This window comes from Pholcus phalangioides, unplaced genomic scaffold (genome assembly GCF_987345545.1).
Source record: "Pholcus phalangioides strain wild (caught in Gottingen) unplaced genomic scaffold, Ppha-v1.0 ptg000009l_1, whole genome shotgun sequence".
NCBI lineage: Eukaryota > Metazoa > Arthropoda > Arachnida > Araneae > Pholcidae > Pholcus > Pholcus phalangioides.
Window position 1 is genome coordinate 20,686,809 of NW_028301602.1, and position 15,780 is coordinate 20,702,588.

Genomic DNA, 15,780 nt, shown 5'->3' on the forward strand with positions numbered 1-15,780 from the left:
ATTGCGAAAATACCGAAAGCCAGAACTGCACAGTTTTTCCTCAGAGGATTTTCGGAACGTGTATGGGGGGGGGGGGGCAGCTCAAGTCAAGCGTCGTTGGTAAATAAAATAAGTACTAAAAAAATCATCTTAATTTTTAACGGTGATTATGCATAGCACCCAAGCGTCGCATCTTTGGTAAACGTGATAAATCGAACGATATGATAAACTGTACATGATTATTAATACATGTATTGTATCATTATATCAGGGTCCGACTACATTCGTCACACAAACTAGATACTCGTTTAGAATTTTATTTTTGTAATATTTATTAAATTCACCAATTCACCAATTACACTACTGTATTATGCATAATCACATATAAAAGCGATAAATTTCAAGTATTTATCAAGTTTACCAACGACGCTTGAGTATTATGCATAACCTTCGGTAAAAGTGATGATGTTTTCATTATTTATCAAATTTATACGACGACACTTAGGTATTCTGCATATTCGTCGGTAAAAACCATCGTCCCAGAGCATCTCTGGTTCGCTGACCATTAGTTGAGATACCCTTATACAGTTAAAACCTTTCCATTGCGGCCAACGGCACGACAAAAGAATTTATCCGTAAAAAAAAGAGGGGTGACAGTAAATCAGGGAATTCAAATCACTACTTTTAGCATGCAATGGGAAATTATTATTCAGGCGAAAAAGAGGGGATGACCTTATAAGGGGGGGTTACTGCAAAAAAATAATCATCACGGACAAATAATCAGCACTACACACACACACAAACAACCTGTAATGATTATTCAAGAACCTCATTATCATCCACCCGAACCGCATTCCGAATAACTGTCACGGATATTCATGGCACGCGAGTGTCCATCCCGTCCACCCTCAGTAAATCCAGAATAGACTTGTCGTTTTTAGTAGCTGAACAAATCGACCCGTGTGTTTAGTTGTAGCAGCAGCAGCAGCACCGTCACAGCAATCCGATATGATCGTGGGGGGAGGTTAGTAACCGCAGAACTAATTCATATTAAAAAAGGTCCATCTTCCATACCCATGATCTTCAAGACTCTCCGGATCCCTAAGATTCTCTCCGGATCCAATACAATAACCATTGACATCCATTAGAGAGAGAAGAGAGAGACGAGGAGAGGGGTCGTCTCTCGGAAAGGATTCGACTCCGTAAATAGCCGATTATCGTTCTTTTGTCATTTTTTTTTTATACACGGAAGGAGAGGAGATCGGGCCGAAGTGTAGCTGCGAAGCTAAAATCGATACGCACGAGCCACTTGTTTTACCTGGTGGCGGAAAATACACGAGTAAGCAGTAGAATACAGTAAAGAAGGAGAAAGGGGGAAGGGCACCTGCTGGATACATTGTATGAAATGCATTCATTCACACACAACATGAACGGCATGCGTCGTAGGCCGAAAATGGAGAAGAACATCTGGATCGCCGACCGATCAGCAGTCCCGGAATCCATCGCCGAATAGCTCCGCTCCGTCATCGACATCTGTTGAACAAGTGGGTCTCTTTTACCAATTTTTCCTACTAAAAACAAGTTTAAAAAAAATTTATAAATTTAAAACGAAAAGCATTATCGGTATCTATTACATAATAATAATAATTATTAAATCTTAATTTCGTCGGCAAGAAATTTTAATGACTGGCATATATTAGACTTGACTCGGATTTCCGAGCCGATTTCGAAAGCTGTCAATCGGGAATTCGGGCTCAAAATCTGCACAGCAACAGGTCCGTGTGACTTGGAGTATTTTTATTTGCTACATATTTTAAAAAATACATCGTTTTTATGATACCGTATGTTCCGTCGGTTGATATAAAATCTACATTTTATTTTCCAATGGAAATTGCGTGTGTATTTGAATAGGAAAAATGCATTGAAAAATGACAAAATTCAAAAATATTTATAGAAAAATTTCAAGTTTTCAGGATTTTCATGAATTTTAAGAAACTTCTTAACCCTCCAAACCTCTCCCATAAAAAGTAATAATTGCTTAAATAATTGTTATTATATTATTTTTATACAAAAAACGGATGTAAATTTATGCTGTTAGCATACGTTTAATCGAAACAATACAGCAACACATCACAACTTAATAAACTAGAGCGGATTTTTTAAGGCAATTGAAACTACGTTCAAATCACTATTTTTTTCGAAAATTGTCGAAAATGGTTTTATTTGTTTATTTTTGAAGAATGTTTTGCACAGAATCCAAAACTGTTTCATTCTTAAGCGTGCAATAAGTGAAAACGAAGTTATGACTGATTTAAATCATCTAAGAGCAATGGTTTCGAAGGCAACAAACAATATTCAAACGCGTTTTTTGAATATTCATTTTTACTTTATTCCACGAGAAACAAAATTTCTCAAAAAATATGCAAGATATGCTCATGAAAAATTTTTTCAACAGTGTTTTCAGACAACGTTTGCTGTGCAATGAACTAGGATCTTGGCCATGTGTTTAGAATTCAATATTTCACAGCTGTTTGAATAATAAAAAAATGTAATTTTTTTTTTTGTTAAAATTCAAATCAAAATTTTGTAAATTTTGTTAAAATTCAAAATTTCCATATCTTGGAGAATATTTCTTGCATCCTAAAACTTTTAATTCGTTGCTCAGACAACCGTCATAGCAACATACAGTATCAAAACTATTCAAATAGATGGTGTGGTTTTCAGTGTACACTGTCTGGCGTAAGTACTGAAAATGAGCCAATTTTGAGGACATAATTTAGAATATCTCAAAAAGTTTTTTCAGAAATTTCACAGGATTTCCTTATTTCATACAGTATTATGATTCAAACCTCACTTGCACAGTGTTTTTAAAAAAACAAGTGCCCGCACGTAGTCAGTTGCCTTATAATAAGCTAAAACGATTGATTATGGGTAAAATATGCAGTTTGCTTTGATTAGCCGCTGTGGTGGTCGTCACAGTGGTGGTCGGCTGAAGTTGGTTTTCTGTGGTTTCCAACTTCAAGGCGCGAATGCGAGCCGATCTCTCCGTTAAAAAGTCTCGCCACAGAGAGCAACAGGCCTACAACGTAACAAATATTCAATCATTACACTTCACTCACAATTTGAAGTATAGATGGCAGCACTGAAATATCATACACAACACTAGCTACACACTCAGACTGTTAGGTGCACTCACTTTGTTCCAGACTCTGCCACGAAGCTGGGCTGGAAGAGATCTCGGCAACGGGATAAGTCCGGTGGCAGAGCCCCTGGCGTTCATTCATTCAGTTTGCTTTGATTTTGATGCTTTCTGTTAACAGATAAACTTTGGTTAGCAAACTTGAACAGTTTTTACCTTGAATTTAATTTCCGATCTCCTCATTTTGGTGCGCTTCTAAAAATCTGTGAACACAAAGTTTTTTCAGAAGCTCTCAAAAAAGGACACCGACAAGGGATCAACTCTTTGTAGATAAAAAGGTATTGTACTTTACACGGTCGTATTTCGTTTTGAAACGAAACAAGAAAATGTATTTTATAAAATACTAAAAAAAATTGAGAAAATAAATCGGTGTAAGTTTTTTTTTTACAATGTACATATTCACTACGTATATTCCCGGTGTATATTACCATGTGTATGGTAAATATACACCGTACCATAGAGGGTTAAAAGATATTTTTCTCATTTGAAGAAACACAGAAATTTATGAAAACTGTCGGAAAACGATTTTCTTTCATGGAGTTTTTTTAAGTTTCACCAATTAATGATAAATTTTTAGCAATATGTTTTATTAACAATTTTTGACTGACTTTTCTTTTAGAGCAATGCTTTGTTTAAAATATTTCAAGTAATGTTTTTTGCGCAAATTTTTGTAAGAAACGGTCGACTTTTTGGAAATTTAAAACTCTAAATGAGAGAATTTTTCAAAATTCGTTTATACAAAAATTTCACGTTTAATTGTTTTTCAAAAATTAACTTTTTAGAAATTTTATCTCATGATTTTCGATCTAGAATTTTTTTTTTTTCGTCTTGAAATATTTAAAAAAATGATTTTTTTTCTTTTATTTGAATATATTTAATTATTATACGGTAATTGAAAAATTACATTAATTAAGAAAACGTACTAAATTAATGTCTAATTTTTTTAACAATTTTCAAATAGGTTATCTAAATAACCAGTAATCGAATATTCAAAAATCGTGCAATATGGTCACGAATTCGATGAGCGATCAAAAACGGGTTCAGTGTTTAATTAACAACAATTTTGAATCAATAACTAGGTAAAAATAATTTCTTTTAACCATACTTTCTGATGATTTTCTTTACAATGGTTTCTAACAGCATTTTTGTCAGAAAATATTTTCTATTATATATTTTTGATTTCATTTGATGATGTATGTCTGTATTTTGTATGCCGTTTGATTGATAAAATATTTATATCATATTTTACGAAAATTTTAAAATTTTACCAATTTTCACTCTAAAAATGATTGGCAAATGAGATGGTTCGATGTATGCATACAGCAGGAGTTCTTAATCTTTTTTAACCATGACCCAAAACCAACAACAAGATTAGCTTTGCGACCCATGGTACTACTACTACTTCTTAACCGTACATGCACCTCGTACACATTCCTCCACGGAATATCTAACAAATCGGCGCATGCCGGAATGAGTGTTCTGAGTGTATGTATGGCTTTAACGTGTTTATGTTGTTGAATTGTGCTTGTTTTGTGTTCGTGCTGCCAGATGTCTTCCATTTTCTGAAGTAAAGATGGAAATGCTGGAATTTTTATGCTATGTCAGTATCGTGTTGTTGGTACTGCGGATTGTCTGCTGCGGACTCTTCCAAATGGGAGGCCGACTTGCATTCGCACCTCGAAGCTGCAAAACCCATGGGACTGCTTGTTCTTCGAAATTAGTGAAACTAGAGTGATGCAATAAGTGCATTTATAACAGAACTCTAAGTGAATTCGTCCGACTCATGCAACGATTCCCTGCAAAGCAGATATGGGTCATGACCCATAGCTCAAAACCCTTTAAGTAAATTCGTACAAACCTTCTCGGAAGCCCCTACGACCCGAGTTTGGGTCACGAACCAGAAATTAAGAGTCCCTGGCATACAGGTTGTTTTGTTCGAAAGGAATGCAAACTTTGTGGCAGATTATGGAACTGAAATGAAATATATGAAAAAAAAAATTATGTAATAATTAAAAGGAAACAAAAATAAAAACATTGTCTTGCCTCAAACCAAAAAGAAAAGTTATTAAAATTTTCGTGTGGCTTTTTTTTGAAAAAAAAATAGTTTTCAAAAATTTCCAAAAAATCTCCATCAAAACATCACTGTGTAAATTTCTTTCGGTATAATAAGAGAGATGGATGCAATTGACTTTTGTTTTTGACTGAGGAAGGGTGAAGCGTATAAATTTTTGATATATTCAGTCAATCATTATTTTAAGGGAAAGGAAACAGGAAAATTATAAAAACGCAATTTCTCCCTTTTTTTTTTTTTCTTCTAATATTTTTTCATGCTACATTTTTATTTTAAGATCAAATATAAAATTTTTGTTTCTTTCGTTCATTATTACCTCATGTGCCGTTGTTGCTAAACACTGTATAGCGACAAAACAAGAATCGATACAGAATATCCAATCCGATATTCATTATTAGAGACGGAAAGTTCAGGCAAAATACCATAAATACCTATTTTTGCTTATTTCTAAACTTTTCTTGTAATGCTCTTTCTTTTGAATTTTTCCAGCCGTAAATGTCTGATTCGACTTTGTTTTATGTTAATTGGTGAACTTTAGAGGCCGTGTCCTCTTAAGATACGGAACTTAGATATTTTTAGCATTAAGGAGTTCAAAGGAATTTTTCTTTATAAAATCACCACAACCCTTAGTATTCATTCTTTGAACTCCTTCTTTCCTCCTCGCACTGATTTTCATTTATAATGGGGGGAAGGGGCAATTTTGTTTTTGATGAGAACGTTCCGAGAATGGATTATTAACAAAGAACGCTTTTGAATTTCTTATGTTTCTTAAAATAATTTCAGAATCAATGAGAAATAATCTCAGAATCAATCGTAATTCCAGAATTTGTGGAAAAATAATTTCACAATTCATGATAATTCATAATTAATGAAGATTATTCCCAGAGTTATTAAACATTCATATTTGATGATAAAACGATTTAAGACTTGATGGAAATTCATATTTGATTTAAAAAAATTGTTTCTCAGGATTAAAGAAAATTAGTATCCTATGGAAAAATAATTCAACAAATGGAAATTCATATCCAATGAAACATAATCTCGAAATAAATAAAATTCTCCAACGATGAAATGCTGCTCCCTCTTTGAAACCCCGGCCCGTTGAACACACCCATTAAGACGCCACTGTGTGAATCAAGATACCACAGTACGACTTGTTGGACCTTGGGATTCATGGAAATCTTTTTCGGCCCGCAATGTCTGAGAGGTTGAAAACCCCTGCTTTGTACTAAGTAAATGGTCTTTTGGTCTTTTTCCTCCTCACGAATAAGAGTTCTATTTTTGAATAATAAGAAATAGTATGTATCACGGAAAGGAGACAGGGTTGTACGTTTTCATGGAAGAAGGGGCAAACACAGGTTAAAAGGGGGGGGGGCACCAGGATTTTACAAGATGCTTGTTTGGTGCATGGCGGAAGAAAGGGTTGGGAACCACTGCTATAGAGTTAACCTAAAGAAAAAAAATCGGCGTGAGAATCTTGCGCGATAGAAGTGAAACTTTTGGGTTGTTTAAGTCTGATTTGACATGTGACTAAATTCACCTCACGAAGGTTTTCAACAGCCGGCTGATGAGAAGATATATCTAGGAAAGAGAGAAAATTTAACTGCGCTTGCGGGGAATCGAACCTACGTCCTTTTACTCTCCGGATGAACGCCCTAGCGTTAACATGGTTAACCCACCAGCTGTTGAAAACCTTCGTATCGATAGCGGAGAGCGACATCATTCCATGGGCGGAGATACGGGGGGTGGGGCAGCGTCAAAGGTGGAGTCGACTGATCTAATGTATATATGTATATATGAATTGACATCATCATCGTGCCTCCCCCCAGACCTCCAAGTCTATCTCCGCCTATGCATCATCCTCGAATAGATTCACCTCGCCTCACATCTATCTTTCACTGGACGCAAGATACCGAAGCTTGGGAACACACCCTCCTTCCCACTCCACCCCTAACCCAGTTTTTTTTTCTTCCAAACTGTGTGCATCACCCATCTACCATCCTTAAGGCTGCGCTCATAGCGGAGCGAAGAGGTACGAGTTGCAAGAATTGCGGAGTAGGAAGAAAAAATGAATAGTGGTGGAGGAAGAGAAGTCCGCACATAGTAAAAGAGAAGGAGAATAGAGAGAAAAAGGCTGGAGGGGGTTCTGAAATGTAAGGGCATGGTGGTCGTGATGATGATGACGATCCCTCCGCAGAAGAGGGGAAAGGAAAAAAAAGGAAAACTTACCAATCAGCCGATAGCGAAAATCAGCCGATTGTGGTGAAAACAAACACGTTTGTTCCACTCGTGCACCTCGTTCAGTGGGCTCTTTCTCTCGTTCGCCTCGCTGCTCGGTGTAGAACAAACTGTATGTGCGATGTAAAACAAAACAATACAATTGTTTTTGTCTCACTAGTCTCTATTATTCTCCCGTACCTCTTGGTCGATGCAGTATGTGCACGACCTAAAGGGGACGTTCTACGATTCTAGCGGCGTCACGGATTGTAGGAGAAGGTAATAAACTGTCTTTGTCCGACACAAACCAAAAAAATTTTCAGGCAACCGCTTTCAAGGGAAAGGAAAACTTACGTCATTTCCGTTCCTCCGTTTCACTTTTTTTCTCACGTGCATCCGAAAATTGACTTGATTAGAACAGCATTTGAAGTTTAAGAAATTTCATTTCAAAAAAAAGATCCGTCATATCCAATGACCATGAATGAAATTTTCACTGAAACAAGAAGAGATTCTCTTTCTTCCGTTTAGAAACACGAAAAGAGGGAACTGTTATATAGTTTGAATAATATTTGGATTTTTTTCTTTTTTTTACGTAACAACGTCATGACCGTGTTAATAACGTATTGGCGTGAGTTTGTTTGTTTGTTTTTATTTTGAGAATGGCGTGACAATCCGTGATCGTTGCGTGATGGACGTGGTTTATAATGTGCTCTCTCTCTCTCTCTCTCTCTCTCTTTTGTTCATACCTTCGTGTTTAAGGTCAATATTTTCCTTTTGGAATGTGTGTTTGTAGCTTCGAGGTTGTGATGAAATACACGTACCGTGTGTACTCGAGATTGTCCTTGTTCTAATTATGTGTGATAATATGTGTATGAATGAATCAATTCATGATTCAATTCACTTGGAGAGTAATTACAGCGTGTACTTTTTATTTAATACAGTACAATTGCTTATTTCTTTCAATTTAACGGAGTGAGTATTTCATCAAAGTACGTAACGACTACGTGGAGAAGATATCCTGAAGGATATGGAGGACATATCCGTGGGGTAATTTCTTAAATGTGGAGGAGATATCCTATATATGGCTTTTATTGCCAGAAAATTAAAAAAAATGGTAAGAAAAACGCATTATTTTATGGTAGAAAAGCACCGCATGTATTGAGAACTTGAAACCACGCGGTGCTCTGAATTTTCAAGTGAAACTTTTCAAGCACGCGTATAAAAGCGCGCCAATAGCAGGAATTTGCATTAAAAAAAACATATTTGAGTCATTTTGTAGGGGTGGGGTCCTTGGAGAGGTTTCAGGATGTCCGTGAGCTTAAGGATTGGGTATCAATTAACATTGTTTTTGAATTACGTATATAGTAATATTTCCTGAAGTAATATTTTGTGAAGGGGCCCGTGACATTCTTTCATCTTATTGGCAAAGAAGGTCCCATGGCCTTCATTTTACTGCTACTTAACCCGGAATGCGTCTTGGCCATGGAACGTCTCTATGGAACTTCTAACGAATGAGTACATGTCGGATTGTGCGTGTATGTGTCATGGACCTAACCGCGAATTTAGTTTCTTTGGAATGCTTGTTGTGTGTGTGTTAAAGTATTCCGAATTCGGAGGCAGATGAGCTGGAAGGTGAAGTTCCGCTTGTTGTGCCATGCGTGAATTTTGAAATGTTGTAGGCCTAATTGCTCTTATTCGAGACACTTTTCTTAAACTAAAGTAGTAAAATGAATGTACGTGATCGATGTAATTCAGTGATATTGAATAAGTTTCGTGTTATTACTCCACGCATTGATTTAAAAAGAAAATAAAAAATGTTAAAAAATTGAAAAGTTTGAAATAGAAATAATGAAATGACTTCCCACGTGCAAAATCTAAGAAAGTGTCAATTTTCTCTCCAGGTAAACAAATTACAAAAGGATCTACACAGACTTAGAAGAAAAAAAATCATGGGCTGCATCTGCTCCTTCTTCAAGACGCTGACATCTTACCACGGCAGTCATCTCACTGCCCACCAGCTGAGCCGGCAACGCCAGCAGCGGGCCCGCAAGGCCAGGCCAGCGACGCCACCTCTGACCCCGGAGAAGGACACGACGTCCGTTGCGCCGTCTTTCCCAGTCTCTTCTCTGAGAGTGTCCGGTAAAGGTCCGGGTTCCGAAGACGACAGGCTACTGACGGGATTCAATCCACAAAAGCAGAAGCTCATAGACTGCAAACAGTCCAGTATTTCCCAATCCAAATTCAGCTCTTCGTTCGCGAAGCCTTGACTAGTTTGTATGATGATGAGGGAGTGTGTGTGTATGTGAAGCAAAGACAATCTCATGTCTTTCTTCTCTTTCTTATTCTTTGCACTGATGTTTTGTATAATACACTGCTTTTCATTATGGATTTTTTTTCCACAAATGTCTGATAAGAAAGAGTTTAATGACAAACTCTTTTGAAGGCCATAGGAACGGCCGTAACTATCAATATTTTCATCTATGATCGCACATTTACTGATCACAGTTACCATGTGATGACTTAGTTATCTCAATATGTGTATCTTACGGGAAACGTGATAAATTTGGTTATGCTATGCATAATAACGGATTATTTTGGTAAGTTTGATTAATTTCCCTGAATGTATCACTTTTACGACCATTATTACGCAAGCGTCGTTGGTAAACGCCATAAATCGTACTAAATTCATAATACAGTAAAAGTCTGTTTGTAACGAATATGGCTTACAACGACAATCTCGGTATAACGAGTGGTTTACAGGCGATTGTCTAAGAGCTTATGTCGGAAAAAAACCATCCTCTATGATGAGAAGTCTTTTATAATGACAATTTTTTCCGTGACTGTGAGCTGTCGTTATAATAGACAATTATAACTAGACAATGCGTAATCGCCATTTTGTATTGGTAAATGTGATTCATCGGTCCCATTGAACGTGATGAGATTTATTATTCGGATTACCGAACTCGTGAGCCACAGTCTCACCCAGATATAATGAACTCCGATTTAACAGATTTTTTTTCGTACACCCCTGAAATAACTCCTACAATTAACTCCTATTCGAAGAATTCTGAAATCGGGCCTGCATATAACAAACTCTCATTCCACAAATTTTACGATCACAGTGTGATGCAATTAATGGTCTCTTTTTAATTTTTTTTTTCAAATTCAAATTTAATTTCCCATTAAAACTAGTAATTGTACGCCCGCACTCCGATATAACGAACTGTCAGTTGACGGTTCTTTTTTTTACGATTTCTATAATCCAACCCTGATATAACAAGCTCCTACTTGACAAATTTCACTATTGTACTATTGTACCTCGAATAAATGAATTCTCGTTCAACAACCTTAACTACAAGTTAGCTATAATCAACTACGCTTGGGGGGTATTATGCATAATTAATTATTGGTAAAAATGATCATTTTTTCAGTATTTATCAAATTTACCAACAACACTTGAGTATTATGCACAATCGCCAGTAAAAGTGATAATTTGTTTCAGTAGGCTTTATTACTAAAAAAAGAGTAGGCCTACTTATCAAATTCAAACTCACCAAAGACGCTTAAGTATTGGTTATTATGCATAGTGACCGATTTATCACATTCATCGTGACATGTATATGAAGTGAATATTCCGCGGTGTGACCTTTAAAAAAAGTTTATATTTTTTATCAATTATACAACAACTGGTGCGTTCAACCCTTCGTCCGATTATAAACTTTATTTTTACGATACATATGATGCCATTTTAAGGTGGATGAATTTAGAAATTGACTGGTTAATCATAATGTAAGTGAACGGAAAGTGGAAAACCTGATATTATATAAGATTACATAAGTGAAAATAACCTGGCTCTTTACTGATGTGAATTTCCACTTTATAAGTAAAGCGTGATAATGTTGATACGATAGTATGTAGAGATAACCGTACAGCAAGTGATCTCCAACTTGTTGTCCGTGGTCAACACAGTGTACTGGCCACGCTTTCCCTTGCAATCAGTGAACGGAGCGTTTTAATTCACAGCATCCACGCTGCGTTTGTATGCCATGTATTTTGCTATATCTTTCATATCTTCTCTAGAATTTTCTGACAAGGAAAGGGTACTCAGATGTCATCCTCAAAATTATGAAAAGATTTAAGCATATTCATCTCACCCAAACAAATAAAAACAAAAAACAATTAACGGCGGAATGCAATTATTAAAGCTGGAAATTATTAAAAATTATAGCAGTCGGTTGCTAATCGCCTCGCGTGCTTGGAGATATATATAAAAAAAACTTTTCACTTTCTTTTCCTTTCTTTTCCCCAGCTTTTCTTCTCTAGGAACTAGTTATTTATAACAATTGGCTACTCATTGCCTCTCGCGCTGCTTGGCGATATTTGTAAAAAAAACTTTCCACTTTCTTTCCTCCAGATTCTCTGTTCTGTGGGAACTAGTTATTTCCTTTTTTTTCTCCCTTTCTTTGTCTGCGCTGTACCTTATCACATGTTATTTTGAATGACGTCACTGTAACACTTAGAGTTGCAGGGTTTTCAAATTCAATCTTGGCCTCTCTACTGACGTTCAAAATTTTAATATTTACATTTTTTTTTTACGTGATAAATAATAATTCCGCAAGATTTTTATTTTATTTTATTTTTTGTGCATATTTAGATTATTAGAATAAGTGTTTATTTTTCCAAAACATTTTAAAGACTTCACCTTGGAACCCTTTCCTTGTGAGTATAAAATATTAAGCAGTAGATGAGAGAGAAATCCGTCAGACGTTGATGGAGGACATTGAAACTTTGGTCACTTCTTTGCCACTAATAGCGATTATAAGTAAATTATTCATTGACGCAATGCTATGCCTTAAAAATTATTTTTATTTAATGTAGTGGATACAAAAAATTTCAGTTTTTCCAGGGTGTCTCATAAATTTTCTTTCACAGCTTCAAGACCTTCAAAAAAGTTTAAGACTGCCTGTAAATTCATTTACCGTATGTGATACCAAATACATATCAATTTTGAACGGCAAATTATTTATTCAAACAAACTATAGTAATTTAGATCACATATAAGTCGTTAGCTTTAAAGATGATTTAGTGCATATCAAATTAGAGTGGAACTAAGTAATATATTGTGTAAAGCCTACGCCCGCGTGTATATTTACATCCCCCCCATACTTAGACTGTGATAAGCAGAAGTCATGAATTTGAAAAGCCAAAAACCAACAACTAAAGCTTTCTCTGTAAATAAAGAAAATTATAATTAATCTTTAAAGAAAATTCTATATATTCTAGAATACATACAATTTATGAAATATTACACCAATGCATGACAAAAGCGAATTAATGAGTATTGAAGTTATATACAAACTTTATTCAAAGACATTATGCTTACGATAATATTAACCGAGCACACACACGCAACAGCATTTTGCTATAACACGCTAAATCCAATTCAGTTTTACGCAACAAAATGTATCAAGATTTATTGAGATATATATAATATGTACACGGGGTATTTTTCGACGTTTCTAAATCTTTGAAAAACATTTTCAAGTGATCAATTTGTTTTCAATTGATGAAAAAAATACATATCTAATATTTTTTTTTGTAAAAACAATTTTTGCTTACTACACAGGAAAGTTTAAAATAAGCTCTTCAAAAAGTTTCTAATGTCAGTTTAAATCAATTTTTGGTTTAATATTTTAAAAAGCTTATATCTTTAATCTGGATTTTAATGCCTAGAAACTGGAATGCTTATAATTCTACGATGCCCTCTTTAAAATAACAAATATTTGAATTTGAGAGAATAAATGTTCGGAAAGATTGACTTAAATTCTAAATAAAATCAATCACGTTTTTTCCCCCCATCAAAAAGTTTCTTCAGCCACCTTAATAATTAAAAAAAAAATCTTTAACATTATAATATCTCTTTACAGAGTGTAACAAATCAAGTACTGACAAAACCAAGGATATAAGTGAATAACGTATTTCTTTTATACACATTATTAATACTTACTTTTATGTATCTGTATCGATAACTGCCCAAGATCCGAGTACGAAAGATACTTTTAGATGTGCGGAATGTTTCATGAAGTGTGTCTGACAAGGTACGGTTGATTCTAAAATTGACGTGAAATGAAAAAATATCTATATATATATCACCAAGAAAAGAGGAATTTGGTTGTGGTAGTGGCGACTCCGTAAAATGTTATTTGAAGGAAATATTTTGGAATGAAAACGTTTATATAATATAAAAACTCCTATTGAAAAAAAAAAGTTTAGTATGATTTCCATCTTTCTTCATTGCACTAAAGAAATTTATCCCGGGAAAATTCAGATAAAAATTCACCGAGATATTGGTCATTGAAATTATTAAATGTTTTTGGCATTTTTCATGTGTTTTCAAGTTCACATGAATCTTTGAGAATTATATTTTAGAACGTAAAAAATTGCAAAAATAAAGAATTTCAGCGCATATATTACATTCAATTTTTAAGGGGGGGGGGTCAAATTTTTTCGAAATTAATAGAGAAAAATACAAATTTCAATTATTGGCATTCCTTCAATTGCTATGCCATATAGTGATTTAAATGTCTCCCAATTATTATTTTACGAAGATGCCAAAATAACAACTAAATTCTCTCTTCTTGATGATGATACTGTTTTTCCATATTCTACTTCATAATATTTCTTATTTTACCATGGCCTTACGAACATTCTTTGTGAAACACGTACGGTTTAAAGTCGGTGAAGAAAGGTTTCTAAAATATTATTGAAAAAAATCGCACATTTTAACTGGAATTTATCAAACACCGTTTTCGATTCTATTATATCAAATCAGCACAAATTTGTATTGAATTTACGTAGAAATAGGAAAGAATTTTAGAACTAATGGTCACACCCCTGTTAACATATGTGTGTCTCGGATGTAAATGATGTGCTTTCGAAACTCTGCGATATCACTTATTTTTTCTGTCTGCGCTTGTATACAAATGCCATGAAATTCATTATTTTTTCCTCCAAGAACCTGCTCAATGATTTTTCTACTCGTTTTACAAACATTTAAAGCTTGTATTCCCACCTGTTAAAAAAAAAAATAACGCATATTTCCTATTTTTCAGAGTTTATAAAAATTGTTGTACAAAATTCTATATAAATTGGTTTTTACATAATGGATAAAAGGCAAATTTGTTTCCATTGAGAATCAAATGTTCTAATAAATATGAATTTTAATCCTAAAAAATATTGTGTCTTGTTTCTCCTCTATTAGAATTTTGACTAGCCGCAGCAATCGGTTTATTGTAATTATTTTGCGTACGGTTATATCAGCTTCTGAATGAGTTTACGGATAATAATGAGGGATATATATAGTTTTCGCATTTACGAAATACATGCGATAGATGCAAAATTTACCATTGTTGATGAAATAATTGCCAAAATGGGATTTTTACCACTTTTCCGCGAAATCGTGATAATTCACATTTTTTTGAAGCAAAACTACAGTAGGTAGTAATTATACTGAAACTTCAATTCTAGAGCTTTTCAACTAAGTAAAGTACTTTAATACATCGCCCCCCCCCGTAATTAACTATTAAAAAAAAATTCATCGTTAGTTCAGTTCGTTTTTGCGGATGAATGTGAAATTTTTCATTTGACAATTTAGAACAGCATAAGAGTGATGGAAAGGAGCAGAGTCCGTTAGTTTATGCTGTTCTTTCCCAACTTTTCACCGATTTTGAATTCAAATATGTCATTTAGAAACATGAATTTTTTTTGTATGCCTCAGAAGAGACAGGGCAACAACTTTCTAATTGGGTATTTTTCAGATGGGGAACACCATATACAAATTCAGATTTTTCTATTTTGTCACGCACTGTATTTTTTTCACTCAAAAAACTGGTACAGGCTAATTTTTCAACAGATTTTCAGCATTTTTTTTAAATAGGAACCATTTCTCTACAACGAACACTTGGTGAGATAAAGGCCGAATTAGGACTTACAGGGGATACAGGACACTCTGTATATAGGATTTTTTGGCACTTGTTTACATTTTTTGACATTTTCCCGAGACACGACATCATCAAATCTAAGCGCAGCTACTAATAGGACGAGGTGCAAAACGCGAAATATTTTGGGTATTCGTGGTGTTTTTTCTCAATCGAAATGAAAATCAAGTACAAACACTAATCGAAATAGAAGCTTTTCAACGCGAAATTTCATGTGATGCATTTCTACAAGCGAAAGTTAAAAGACGAAATGTTTTCATAATTTCATGTTTTTTAAGAATCAAAAAAATTCTAGTTTTTTTTAATCGTCATTTCAA

General features: G+C 34.6%; 1 protein-coding gene across 1 annotated transcript; it reads left to right on the forward strand.

Moving 5' to 3' along the window:
- Positions 1–654: 654 nt before the first annotated feature.
- On the forward strand, positions 655–14,644 carry LOC149082217 (uncharacterized). Its single transcript, XM_089235729.1, has 2 exons — positions 655–1,523; positions 9,368–14,644. Exon 2 carries the CDS (start codon positions 9,416–9,418, stop codon positions 9,731–9,733), a length of 318 nt encoding a protein of 105 aa, XP_089091855.1. The 5' UTR covers positions 655–1,523; positions 9,368–9,415; the 3' UTR covers positions 9,734–14,644.
- The last annotated feature ends 1,136 nt before the right edge of the window (positions 14,645–15,780 follow it).

Coding starts and splice junctions, on each gene's coding strand:
- LOC149082217 (XM_089235729.1), top strand. CDS start 9,416: ATGGGCTGCATCTGCTCCTTCTTCAAGACGCTGACATCTTACCACGGC.